Source organism: Trichosurus vulpecula, chromosome 4, assembly GCF_011100635.1.
Source record: "Trichosurus vulpecula isolate mTriVul1 chromosome 4, mTriVul1.pri, whole genome shotgun sequence".
Classification (NCBI taxonomy): domain Eukaryota; kingdom Metazoa; phylum Chordata; class Mammalia; order Diprotodontia; family Phalangeridae; genus Trichosurus; species Trichosurus vulpecula.
Window position 1 is genome coordinate 334,222,364 of NC_050576.1, and position 14,199 is coordinate 334,236,562.

The following is a 14,199-nucleotide window of genomic DNA, read 5'->3' on the forward strand; positions in this document are numbered from 1 at the left end:
CACCAAGTGCCCTGTGAATTTATATTTATTTTCTTTGGCCTCGTTATGAGAAAACTACTCCTGCTACAACTCCTTATTCATGTGTGCCAAGAGAACCTGCAAAGCCATTCTTAGATTTGGCTAACACTTTTTTTTGTTTTCTCATTTAATTAAGATCTAGAGACTATCAATATGGATGATACTGAGTTCTTCTAGTAGTGTGTAAACTTATTGATTATTCAGTGGTCAAAAATTTGAGAGTAAAAAGAACATTAATTAAGTAAATGTAAACAGTCTAAGATCCACATAATTCTTAGCACCCACTAATCTCATTTTAGCCATTCAACTGTCTCTGAACAAGTGGAAACAGTCAACTCAGATTTGAGAAATATTATGGTTTTTTTTCCTTCCATTTCATTGTTGTAAACCAGAGGTTCTCAAATTTATTTGGCTTACTGCTGCTTTTTCAAAAAAAAAAAATTTACTCAGCACCTCGCCCTAGAAATCTTTCTTTAACCCTTTAAAGTTTTTTTTTTTTTTAATTTGGATCATTTCCAAAAAATATAAAATTTTTTTAAATGATGCATCTTAAATTTAATAATTTATTGTAAATTTGTGGGGTTTTCCTGCATTGAAATTTTGATGATGCGATATTGTGTCATATTAACCGTATAGTATCATATGGTAAACAAGTCACATGCATGTATTCCTGCTGATGCATGCTAGACTTCCTGACAATGCGCAACACACTCATCTGCCAATACTTGCTTGTTAAGACCTGTTGGCCAACCTGACCACTGATAGGTCATAACTTGCATTTTGTGTGTGTGTGTGTGTGTGTGTGTGTGTGTGTGTGTGTGTGTGTGTGTGTTTTGGAAAATAATGTATCACTACAACTTTAAACCTGTTATACAACAGATGAAACATGTACAAACAGTTTTTCAAAATTTTCTTACCTTCTTTCCTTATGCTTCCATCACCTCTTTATTTTTATGTAACACCCCCCCCCCCAGTTACCCCTGAGGCTACTACTGCCCCCCTGGATTGTTTCAGCACCACCCAAGTGGAGGATGGTGTTACTCACTTTGGGAACCTCTGTTTGTTTACTAAACAAAGAAAAATCATCACCAGTGGCCAACATTCTGGTGTTGAGCTTTTCTGCACTTGACAGGGCTGGCCTTTTAATTTCCTGATAGGACCAAGTGATATAGTCTTATTAGGCTCATACTAGAAAAAGCCTATTTTGTTTTGGTGGAACCTATTATGACTTGTTTTCTAAGCCTTCACGAACCCAGGATCACCTTAATTATTTTAGGAATTATATACAGGTTTCTATTATTCAATAACTATATAATCTCTGTTTTCCTTTTCCTTTTTGAAACTCAGTGACTCCAGTTAAATCCAAGATCATTTTTTACCAGTATAAGCAGGGACAAAAGAAACTGCTAAATACAGAGGCATTTTAGCTTATTATGAATCCATGCTTCAGCCCTTTTATTAAAATTATGGCCTATTGGAAGGAGATCTGTGTCTTATACCCTAAGTTGTCTTAGGCAAAGGCAGTATTTTGCTTTATACATTCTCATATTTACAAGTAGAGTGGAAAGATGATTTCTCATGAGCAGTCATTGAAGCTTATAAACATGTGGCAATTGCTAGATCCAAATTCTAAAGACGAAAGTAGAAATTCCACCTTTTATTTTGTTTCCTGTTCTCCTTTGCTTCCTTTTTTTTTTGACCAAAAAATCACTTTTTAAAAAAGAAACTTGCTTGAAGAATTGGCTATATAATTGATTCTCTTTTTATGCAGATTGAAGAGTTGGAGGAGAAACTTAATGATACTCTTCACCAGAAGCAGCTATTAGCATTGAAATTGGACAACCAGTTGACATTCCAGAAAAAGGATGCCAGGTATAAAGACATTTGAAAAGCAACAATATTAATGACAGTGTGACTTAGGATATCATTGCTTTATTTCCTATGCTGTTTATAGGATGATACATGCCTCAAAACAGTGGACCCAAAGATGTATTCTGCAGTTGATTGGTGTTTAATTGTCCCATCAAGTATCTTGAAGTAAAAATGACAGAGAAATTGGAGTCTTGAATTAAACATTTGGTGATCTGCAGTACTCCCTGATTCTCTGCCCCAAATGTTCGAACAGAGAATTAATGAAGCTTATATTTATAAGAAACAAATATGAAGTGATATCATGGAAAATTAGGGGCCATTGCTTTGCCCTAAGATTTGCCTAGCACATATGGACCTGCACACAAAGATTGTATGATTTAGAAAAGATTTGAGTAATACCACTTACTCCCAGAGAAAGAGAAACCATTGTTCGTCTCTTTTTATAAATTTGTGGAGAATTTTCTTAATTAGAAGTTTGGGTTTTTTTCCTTATAGGCTCATGATCATTTAAAACCCCTCATATTTTACAATTATAATAATAATATTTTACAGCAGCATCCATTTTGAGTATCATTTATTTCCAGTGTAAACGCTGAGTTTCTGACTACTTATGTCATGAAAACTTTATGTCTTGGAAACAGTACAACTTTTTTCATTTCTGAAATCCCCTTTGTGAGTTTATTTGAAGCTTGTTTATTAAAAATGTTGAATTTCTTCCCTTTTCATAAATGTGACACTGTAATGTGGCTTATATTGAGGCTTATTACAGCTGACCACTCTGGGAATTGTTGGAATAATGATCATTTGAATACATGTATTTAATGATGCTTTTTTTCTTTAGTTTAAGCCGCAGCATGCCCTATCAAGCATGGGCCAACTTCTGTTAACAGCCCCAACTGTAGAGGGAGAGTAACTCCATATTCACAGACGATAAATAACAGCATTTTGATTTGTTTCTGATTTCTTGATTTAAAAAAGTGTAAACAAGAAAATTAGGGTATTGGTTTTACCTACTTCCGATAAGTTTAGATAAATGCTGCTCATGTTGTTTTAAAATGGAATAGCAATAGATTTTTTTTTTGTTGGGAGGGAGATGAAAAGAAATATGAAGAGCTGTACCATTTACTAAAAAATAATTATGAAAATGTCATTTTGCATGATTATTGATGCTATCTTTGTCACCTTCTACTTGGAAATGAAAGGAAGGGAAAGATTTAAGTCAGAGGAGCAGGCTATTCGATAGTGATTCGTTTCTTTATCCATGTGTAATATGTGTATGTAGTGATTTGTTGATATTGTTTATATTTCCATTGGAATTTTTCGTTAAGGTTTTCATTTGCTTAACAATGGGTCAGAACTCAGGCACATGGTATGCTTTTATCGTCAGAGCTATCTGATGATTTGAAATATAATCATTCAGCAGCAAAAAGCAGCATTTAGTTGACATTTCTTTACATACTGTACCACAGTAAAAAGTTATTTAAAATGAAGTTTCAGAAGTTTTATGTAAGCTTACCATAAACTTTCTCTTAATGTAGAAAATATCAGGAATTAATGAAACAGGAAATGGAAACCATTTTATTGAGGCAGAAACAGCTTGAGGAGACAAATCATCAGTTAATAGAGAAGACTGGAGATATTCGTCGTAGCTTGCGTGACTTGGAGTTAACAGAAGATCATTATATGAAATTGAAGTCTCTTCCTGAGGATCAGCTTTCTATTCCTGAATATGTATCTGTGAGTTTTTTTGAAAAAAAAACTATTACAAACATTTTAGCACATAGTTTTAATGTGAGTGTAACAGGCAACATAATTCCTGTTGTTATCTCTTTAAAACTCTTTAATACTAGGGCATCATTGAAAAATATTATTTTTTATTTCTTGAAAGATGATGTCTAGGCTCTTTTTTTGATCATGGCTTTCAGGTAGTCCAATAATTTTTAAATTATCTCTCCTGGATCTATTTTCCAGGTCAGTGGTTTTTCCAATGAGATATTTCACATTGTCTTCCACTATTTCATTCCTTTGGTTCTGTTTTATAATATCTTGATTTCTCATCAAGTCACTAGCTTCCACTTGCTCCAATCTAATTTTTAAGGTAATATTTTCTTCAGTGGTCTTTTGGACCTCCTTTTCCATTTGGGTAATTCTGCCTTTCAAGGCATTCTTCTCCTCATTGGCTTTTTGGAGCTCTTTTGCCATTTGAGTTAGTCTATTTTTTAAGGTGTTGTTTTCTTCAGTATATTTTTCAGTATTTTTTTGGGTCTCCTTTAGCAAGTCATTGACTTGTTTTTCATGGTTTTCTTGCATCCTTCTCATTTCTCTTCCCAATTTTTCCTCTACTTCTCTAACTTGCTTTTCCAGATCCTTTTTGAGCTCTTTCATGGCCTGAGACCAGTTCATGTTTTTCTCGGAGGCTTTTGTTGTAGGCCCTTTGACTTTGTTGACTTCTTCTGGCTGTATGTTTTGGTCTTCTTTGTCACCAAAGAAAGATTCCAAAGTCTGAGGCTGAATCTGGGTACGTTTTCGCTGCCTGGCCATGTTCCCAGCCAACTGACTTGACCCTTGAGTTTTTCAGCAGGGTATGACTGCTTATAGAGTAAAGAGTACTGTGTTCCAAGCTCGGGGGGATGCGCTATTGATTTCAGAGCTATTTCAGCCAGCTCTGCTACACCAGCACTCCTCCTTTCCCAAGAACCCCCAACCCAGACTGGACTTAGATCTTCAGCAGGCTCTGCACTCTTGCTCTGATCTGCCACTTAATTCCTCCCACCAGGTGGGCCTGGGGCCAGAAGCAACTGCGGCTGTAGTTCTGTAGCTGTCCCACCCCTGCTGCCCCCAGGGCAGTGGCTGAACCACATACTCTATCCCCCTGTCCCCAGCATCTCTTCCCACTAACCTTCTCTGTTGTCTTTGGTGTTTGTGGGTTGAGAAGTCTGGTAACTGCTGCAGCTCTCTGATTCAGGGCGCTAGGGCCTGCTCCACCTGGCTCCTGGTCTGTTTGGTCCGTGCCGCCTATGCTGGGCTCTGCTCCGCTCCTCTCGCAGCTCCGTGCAGGATAGACCTTACCCAGAGACCATCCAGGCTGTCCTGTGCTGGAGCCCTGCTTCCCTCTGCTATTTTTTGGGTTCTGTAGTTCTAGAATTGGTTCAGAGCCATTTTTATAGGTTTTTGGAGGGACTTGGTGGGGAGCTCACGCTAGTCCCTGCTTTCCAGCTGCCATCTTGGCTCCGCCCCCAAAATATTATTTTTTACGGAAAGGCAAGGAAAAAAGTGCTTTGTAATGAATACTTAGACAGTTTATTTAAAATTTGTGGAAGTTTGGCTGTTCATTTGATGCTTCATGATAATCATAGTGAATTTATGGGCCTCCATGTCTTCCTATACCTTGGTATGCAAGTTCAGCCAAAACTTCACAGAAGAATTCCTTAATTGAGCAAGCGCTCCATAGAAAATCAGGATTATTCATTGAGGAGATGGACAGGACCCTAGTAATCACCTAGTCTTACCACCTCCTTTTGTAATTGAAGAAACTCAGACTCAAATGAGGTTCAGTCATTTCCTCATGGTTACATAGAATACGTGGCAGAGGCATAATTTGACTAGGCTAGATCTTCTGATTCTAAGTACAGGACTCTTTCCCCTGAAGCATGCTACCCAATAAGGATCCAATAAGAAGAGCATCCTAGGAAACAGTGATTGAGATGAAGTAGCCTTAGTTGATCAAGATGGATGGTTCAGCCTGAAGGTTAATTCCCCCCTCCCCATTTCCCCTCCATTAGAGTGTATATGAGCAGGTGACTATGGATGTTGGTATGTATTAATTGTAATTGGATTCAAAGTCACTCATTAATGACATCTATTTTTTTTTTTCAGATTCGGTTCTATGAAGTAGTGAATCCTTTAAGAAAAGAAGTAAATGAACTGCAGGTGAAAAGGAATGACCTCTTAGAAGAACTTACTGATTACAAATCCCAGTTAAAGCGACTATTAGAGGTTGGTACAGTTGGATTTACTGTCTAAGAGAAGTAATATTTCTCTTTTATGTTATACGCTAATCTTTTCCTGATAACAAATTACTTTTGATCTTTCTAATGTCTTCATGATTGTCAAGGGGCCTGGCTGGAAGGGGTCCACTTTTCTAATGAAGGATAGGTAGGGTGTGGGAAAATGGCTGCTTGCCATATCATGTCTACTGTGGATCTTCACAAGCAATTAATACCATGGAAAAGGTGGTGGTGGTAGAGATGGGGCAGGGGTGCGGGCAAAGAAAGAGGGAGAAAGAAGCTGAAACGTAACAGCTAGCTTAGAAGTTGATCCACTAAGACTCGATTTACCTTTCAAGGAACCTCAGTATATCCCATCCCTGAGTAATCTCTGTGTAATCATACAAATGTGATACGTGCATGTTCGTGTGAATGAGAATTTTTCTTAAGAAATAAGTCCCAGTTCCTTCCCCAGATCTTCCTTGGCAGAAGGAATAGACAAGGAGCAATACTCCAAAGCAGTCTACCTGACAGCTTTGGAAGAGAAAGGGAGGTGAAAGAAAGAAGAGAGATTCTCTGCACTCCTAACTCTTTTCCAGAGGAGTGGAGGCACCTTTCCCACTTCAGAGCGTCATTCAGCCATCCTGGGGATCTGAGCCACAGGAGTAACAAACAAGCCCAGTTTGAGATCACTGTGGCAAACAAGAGCTGGGAGGACCTCCAGGCTTCTATAGTCTAATCCCCTCATTTCATTTATTCATTTAATTAGGCATCCTGGCCTAGTGGGTTCAAGTCCCACCTCTGTCAGTTGCTGGCTCTGTGACCTGGGGTATGTCACCTCACTTCTCAGTACTCTAGCCAACCCTCTAAGACCATCAGCTTCAAATTGCTACTGACTTCTAGTTCCAGCTAAAATCTTACTTTCAACAGGAAGCCTTTTCTAACCAGTCTCAACTCTGGTTCCTTTCCTCTTTTACTTTTAATCATTTCCAACTTCTCCTACATATATCTTATTTGTACAAATTGTTTACACTTTATCTCCTCCATTAGATCATGAGCTCCTTTAAGACAGGTTTTATCTTTTACCTTTCTTTTTTATTCTCAGCACTTGGAAGAATGCCTAACACTTAATATCATACATAGTTAAGCAAAACTGATTACTGCATTGCCCATATGTCCACAAATGTTTGTTTCGTTTTGCATCTTGAATCCATCCCCTTTAAGAAGACTGGTTAGCTGGAAGTTTTGAAGGAACTTATATTTAAGTTTAATATTTGAAATTATAGAATTGTTATGTAAATTGTGGCATTATAAAACATTTTGCTAGAGGACTGTCTGTTGCTATCCTGAATCCTCTTCACAAGAAAGTTCTAAATAGGATCCTGGAAACTGTTTGGGCTGGAGGAGGGGCATCTTTTAAGTTTCCATGATGTTTGAGCTGATATAAATATACATAGAGAGGAATAGGGATATGCAAACTTAATCTGTTAGAGGAGGCAACTTTGTTTTCATGAAAAGAAATAAGGGGTAAATAGGCACATGTATGAAAGGCAAATAGTGCATAGATTCAATGTATTTGTACTTTTAGAAAGTTACTGCCAAGGTTTCATACCAGTCTTTTTTTTAAGAGTTACTTTAGGATTTGGAGGAGTATTTAGTCATGAGAATTGGCTTGGGAATAAAAAACAAAGGCTAGGGATAAAATAGACACTTTTAAGGGCTAAGATTAACTTTATGATTTTATCATAAAGAAAATGGAAAATAGAAGAAAATGGACAGTGATATCTCCCATTTTGTACATACTACCATGTCTTTACATGTAGTAGATAGTGATAAGATTGTATAGATGGAAAATGAATTTCAGGATGAATAATTGCGACATATTTTAATCAAGAAAAAACAATTCATACTTATAGAACTGGTGGGCCCTGAGCTATTGGTTAAAGTTAGGAAAGCAACCTAACAATCATTTATAGATTCATCCTTGAAGGCAACATGCTATCATGACAAAAAAAGATAACTGACATATTGAACATTGTTAGGAACACATTGGAAACAAAGTAGAAAATGTTATCCTATGCTTATCCTTCCATCACTCCCTCTCCCTCCTCCTAAATCTGTTTTTTTCTCCTCACCATGCTCTCCATTCCTTCTGGCTTTCTCAGTCTCTTGCCTCTTCTCTGGCCATACTTTATTCCTTTCAGTCGCTGAAGTTAACCAGTTAATACGTGGTCTCAGCTTTCAAATCCCTTGCTGTACTTGTTCTATCACTAGTGGTTTGTGCCTCCCAAAACTCAGCTATGGATTACTCTTGCCATTTACTTTAGCTACTCCTACTTGTATCTTGCTGAACACCTCTGAAAGAAATCTTGAGAATTGTGTCCACCTCAAATTTAACTTTATATATTCGCAACTCAGTCCTACTTCATGCATAGCAATGCTTTATTCTTCTCTGATAGACTATCGTCTATCAGAGCTACAGCTGCTTTCTCCTTTTCCCAAACCTCTACCACCTATCTGCAGAAGGCCACAGCTTCTATTTAGCTAAGAAAATAAGGGCCATCTCATCATGAACTCCTTCTTCCACCTTATTCTGTATCTCAAAGCCCCTCTACATCATCCCCCATTGTCTTCTGTATGCCAGTCTTCATCTTACCGATGCCTTTACTTGGACCCTTAATCCCCAGCCATATTTTCTAGAGTTTGTCCTTTTGATCACTCCCTCTCTTATTTTCAGTTTCTCTTCATCTATTGGCTCTTTCCCTTCTGCCTACAAATATACCCTAGTCTCTCTTATCCTTAAAAAAGTTTTCATTTGACTCTGCCGTTCCCTCAAACTGTTATCCTTTATTTCTTCTCCCTTTCATATTCAGACTACTACAATGGGTCATTTGTAGTAATTGTCTCTGCTTCCTCATCTTTCACTTTTCAACCACTTGCAATATGGCTTCTGATCCTCTTGCATAACCCCTCCTCCCTTGTCTTTTGGGTCACTACACTGTCCATTCTCTCCTTATCTGACCTCTCTAGTTTCTCTTGCTGATCATTATCTCCTTAACTGTGGGTGTCCCTAAGATCTCTGTCCCGAACTTGGCTCTTCCCTCTCTGCAATCTCTTAACGTATTTGATCCCCATGGTTTCAGTTATCCTATTTTCCATATTCCAGTTATGTTCCACTGTATAGGCTATCCCACTTTCCTCCCAGGCACTACCTCTTCCCCTCAACCCCTTATAATCTTTAACTTTGTTCGAGGCTTATTTCATCTGTACTTTCCTGTGGGAAGCCTTTACTGATTTTACTACTTGTTATTTTTTCCCCTCTCCAAATTATCTCTGTTTATTTATCTGTGTAAATGTTGTCTTCTCCTTCCTCTATCCTAAAAATATAAAGTTCCTTAAGGTCAGAGTCTGATTTTCTTTTTTCTTTTCTTGGCCCCTATCACTGTCTTCCACATACTAGGCACTTGATAAATCAACGTTACCAAATTACATTGTTTGTACATACATTTAGAATATTCTGTGTCATATTCTGGAATTCTTCTTGCCACACCTTAAGAAAGGTATTCTGCAACAAGCCAGGTCCACAGAAGGACAATTAAAATCATCAAGATGGAGAAAGATTATGGTTAAAGGCAGACTGAATAGGTTTAGTACTCTTTAGAGAAAAAATTATATCCAAAAAAGGAATATGATAGAAGTCCATAAAAAATTTTGAACAGTATATGTAAATTGAATTTGGGATTGAGAGAAGGGTAAGTTTAAGATAGATATTTTTAAAAAATCCACTTTATTGTTTTGTTGTTTATTCATTTCAGTCATGATTGACTCTTCACAACCACATTTGGGATTTCTCAGCAAAGATACTGGAGTGGTTTGCCATTTCCTTCTCTAGCTTATTGTACAAATGAGGAAACTGAGGCAAACAGGGTTAAGTGACTTTCCCAGGGTCACACAGCTAGTAAGTACATGAGGCCACATTTGAACTCAAGAAGATGAGTCTTCTTGATTCCAGGCCCATCACTCTATCTACTGTGCCACCTAGCTGCCACAATATTTCTTCATTGGGTAGTAAATTTATGAGCCATATGAGAAACTAAAAAAATAACTGGATTCAGAAAGTGTGAACAAATTCAGAAATGGTAGGTCCATAAAGGCTCATTAGGAGAGACTAGGATATTTAGGGTGGGGAGGAGGAGAGAAGGAAGTTCATCTCCATCAGCAGAATCTGCATGCTAGCTTTTATGCTCTGTCAAAGACAATGCTCAATTTGATTGGTTGACTCAGTATGCCTGATCTTACTATGGTCTTAATTCTTTTCACCACAAGATGGCAGCATCTTTCCACTTGATTTTTCACTAAATTTAGGAAATCGGAAGTTGTATTCTTGTTATAACAATCAGAAGCAATATAGTTATTTACCTTTTTTTAAAACCCATAAGCAGAATGTATGATGATCACCACAAAACAATTACAAAATCTTTCCAGCTTCCAGTGGAACTTAATAAATTCTGATGGTATGAAATTAGCCATATAATGTTCTGTTTGAAAAGATTATAAAATCCACAGTTCAGCTCGGGGGGAACTTATTTCCTCAGAATTAAAACACCTATCGGCTATTAAATTTTTCCTAAATTGAAAGCTACCTAAGTCTACGGTAAATTGAACATCTTAGTTTTGTTGTTCACGTTTACTCTTATTTAGTGTGGGTTTAACCTGAGGCATTTGAAAGGAATGATTTTTAAGACTTTAGAAATTAACAGTCTGGCTGTACCCTATCACATTTATATGTAGTTTTGGGCCCCACATTTTAGGAAGAATGGTAGTAAACTTGAAAGTGTCCAAAGTAAAAGGAGTCTCAAGGTCATGCCTTATGAGGATCATTTGAAAAGAATTGAGGATGTTTAGCTGAGAGAAGAGAACACTGAAGGTAGATGCTGATAGCTGTCCTCAAGAACTCAAAAAGGACTGTTTGTAGAAAAGTAATTAGATTTATTCTGCTTGACCCCTAAGGGTAGAACTAAGGGAAGTAGTTGGAAGGTACTGGTGCAAACTTATGCTTTATGGAAGGAAAACTTTCCTAACAGAGCTTTGCCAAAGCAGAAAAGACTGCCTCAGGAGACAGAGGGTTCTCCTTCACTAGAAGTCTTCAAGTAAAGGTTACATTTGACCATTTGTCAAATGTGTTGTCAGTTTGGAGTACCAGATAGAGCACTGGACTTGGAATCAGGAAAAACTGAGTTCATTGATGTCATGAATGTTCTTGCCTTCTGAGAAATTCTGTTTTTTTCCATAATAGGTCAAAATTGTAGTCTACTATATGTAGCTATTTAGCTAATTTGGCATTATATGCTGTTAATACTTATACATCTGTGTCTAATGAGGGAAATGTAAACAACTCACTGTAAAGAACAAATAAGTTTCCATTTAAAGTGGCTATTAAGTTCCATGAGGAAATACCAAAATAAAATGTTTTTTATCTTGTGAAAACTTGGGTGACTAGGAAGCAATGAAAGTATATTTTACTGAAGATACTTCCTTGTTTAGCAGCCTCATTATATTTCTGGAAACAAAACCTGCAAGTTAACTTTTAGACTGAACTTAAACATTGAAGAGCAAGTTTTTATTTGCACTGGATGAAAAAGTAGTCATTTTAACAAGTGACACATTCCTGTCGCTGAGATTTTTATAATGCGTTATGGTTATCAGACTGTCTTCTAAAGTGTCTTCTTTCCAGACCCAACTGATTTTTTTAAGCAAACATTTATATGGTGTTTTTAAGGTTCACAAAGCACTTTACATTTGATCATCACAACCACCCTGTGAAGTAGGTGCTTAATTATTATCCCTGTTTTATAGATGAGGAAACTAAGGCTTGGAGAGCCTATATGACTTGCCCCAGGTTGTGCAGCTGGAAACTCTGAGTGGTAGAATTTAAACTTGGGTCTTCCTGATCAACTCCAAACCAGCTATTGTGGCATCAGCTGTCACAGTGAGCAAAAGTACCTTCATAAGTAGGGAAGGGAACAAGCATTTGTTAAGTGCCTACTATGTGTCAGGCCCTCTGACAAGCACTTTACAGATATCTCATTTGACCCTCCCAATAACCCTGTGAGGCAGGGGCTATAATTATCCCTGTTTTACAGTTAAGGAAACTGAGGGAGACAGAGGTTAAGTAACTTGCCCAGTGTTATACAGCTAATAAGGGTCTGAGGCTGGATTTGAACTCGTGTTCCTGACTCCAGGCCCAGCACTCTATCCACTGAGTCACTTATCATATGTTTTTATGTTGTCAAGCTCTCGCTGATAAAGCCTTTTTCCTCTTCAGTCTGTCTCTCACAAAGCTGCCAAATTGATATTCCTAACCACTGGCCTAACCCAGGAAGATTGAGTGACTCTTTATTGCCTCCAGGATAAAATATTAACACCTTTGTTTGGCATTTAAGGCTCTTTGTAATCTGGTTTCAACCTCTCTTTCCAGGACTGTTGCATATTCTTCCCCCTCTATACTTTGTAATACAGCCAGATTGCCTTCGTGCTCTTTCCTGTGCCATGACTTTCCATCTCCAGTCTTCATGCTTTTGAACAGGTTCTTCCTCATTCCCCGAAGGCTCTCCATCTTCTCTTCTACTGCTTGAAATCTCCCAGAGTGTAAGCTCCTAGAGGTCACTGCTTTTGTATCTATAGTGCCTGCGGAGTGCTTCACACTGCAGGTGCTTAGTAATACTTGTTTGATTGAGGGATCCTAGAGTACTTAACAAATTCATTGAGAAATCAGTTAAAGCTTCATCTGCTTAACCAAAATCTGCATAGATATATATACCACAGGGAGAATATTCATTTACTTCCTATCTATGGGTTAAGAACACAGTTTAAGAAGAGGAGATTCAGGAATTAACATATATAAAAAAAAACATAAGTTTCTAATTTGTTAATGCAAATAACATTCTTGCCAAGGAAGCAAGATAGTATTATTCTTATTCTAAGTGATATAACTATGAAATAGTATATTAAGCAGTAAGTTATACAGGAACAATATGTTGTATAATAGAGAATTAGATTAAGATTTAGAGTTATGGAAACCTAGTTCTTGCCTAGAACATTAAGCCTTTTTGCTTCGTTATAAATTTTCTGGATCTTAAAATATGCACCTATTTTACATGTATTTATTTTATATATATATATACACATATATATGTATATACATATGTAAATAGCATACAATAAAAGAATATAGAAAAACTAGCAAAAAATTTTAAAGTATGACATATGTATGAATTGTAGCACATATTAAATAAAAAAACATAATGTTGAATAGTTTCATTACTTCTCCTGTTTGTTCAGTATGGAACCTAAACATTTTTTTCTTCTGATTTTATTATAATCTTTCTGATGCTGAATAAACCTGGAGACCCTTTTAATTAACTCTTTGATCAGGAATAGTTTTGACGAACTTGATTACTACTTTTTAGTAATGTAAAATATTACTTAATTTAAAAAGATATTACAGTCATTTGGGACTAAATTATGACTAATTGTAACCATCTTTGTACATAGTATGTTATAGTTTTATTCAGTTCAATTTTATAGGCATTGGTAAACTCTGGTTTTTATTATCTGGCTTAGAATTATAAGATCTGAGTTTGAAGCTTTGTTGTGCTTCTTATGAGTGACCTTGGGCAGGTCATTTAAACTCTCAGAAAATGGTTAGGGACCACAGGATCATAGTTTTAGAGCTGGAAGGAACCGTAGAGGTAATTTAATCCAACCAACTAATTTTAGGAGCTGAGACCTAGAGAGTTTGAATGATTACGCATGGTCACATAGGTAAGAAGTGGCAGACTCATCATATACTTCATATGTTTTTTCTTATCTGTGTGGGTGTTTTACCCCATACTAAACAGCATGTATAATGAAGTGAAGGACTGTATCTCATAGAAACTGTGAAACTCCTTCAGTGACTTACACAGTGTTTTGGTTATAGTTAAGCATTTAATATTTCTTGTTATTGTATCTTAACATGTACTTTTGGAAATGGAGCTCCAGGGTTCTCTACATGCTATTTTCTATGTAATTGCTCTCATACTTCATTACTTTAATCAAGGTATAATTTCATTTTGGATAGACAGAACATAATTGACCTGTTAGGTAGTGCAGTGAATAGATCGCTGGGCCTTGAGTCAAGGAATACTTGTGTTGGAATCTGGCTTCAGACACTGGGCAAGTCATGTAACCTTTTGCCTCAGTTTCCTCAACTGTAAAATGCAGATAATAATAGCACCGTTGACTTTCCAGTGTTGTGAGGATCAAATAAGATAATATTTGC

The 14,199-nt window shown here is 36.9% G+C and overlaps 1 protein-coding gene across 1 annotated transcript in view; it reads left to right on the forward strand.

Annotated features, from left to right (window-relative positions):
- PIBF1 (progesterone immunomodulatory binding factor 1) overlaps positions 1 to 14,199 on the forward strand; it is a 320,308-nt gene that overhangs the window by 17,044 nt on the left and 289,065 nt on the right. The window contains exons 3-5 of the mRNA XM_036756551.1: positions 1,790 to 1,890; positions 3,429 to 3,627; positions 5,767 to 5,886. Of these exons, the coding sequence (XP_036612446.1) occupies positions 1,790 to 1,890; positions 3,429 to 3,627; positions 5,767 to 5,886 (420 nt within the window). The remainder of the gene's footprint in view (positions 1 to 1,789; positions 1,891 to 3,428; positions 3,628 to 5,766; positions 5,887 to 14,199) is intronic.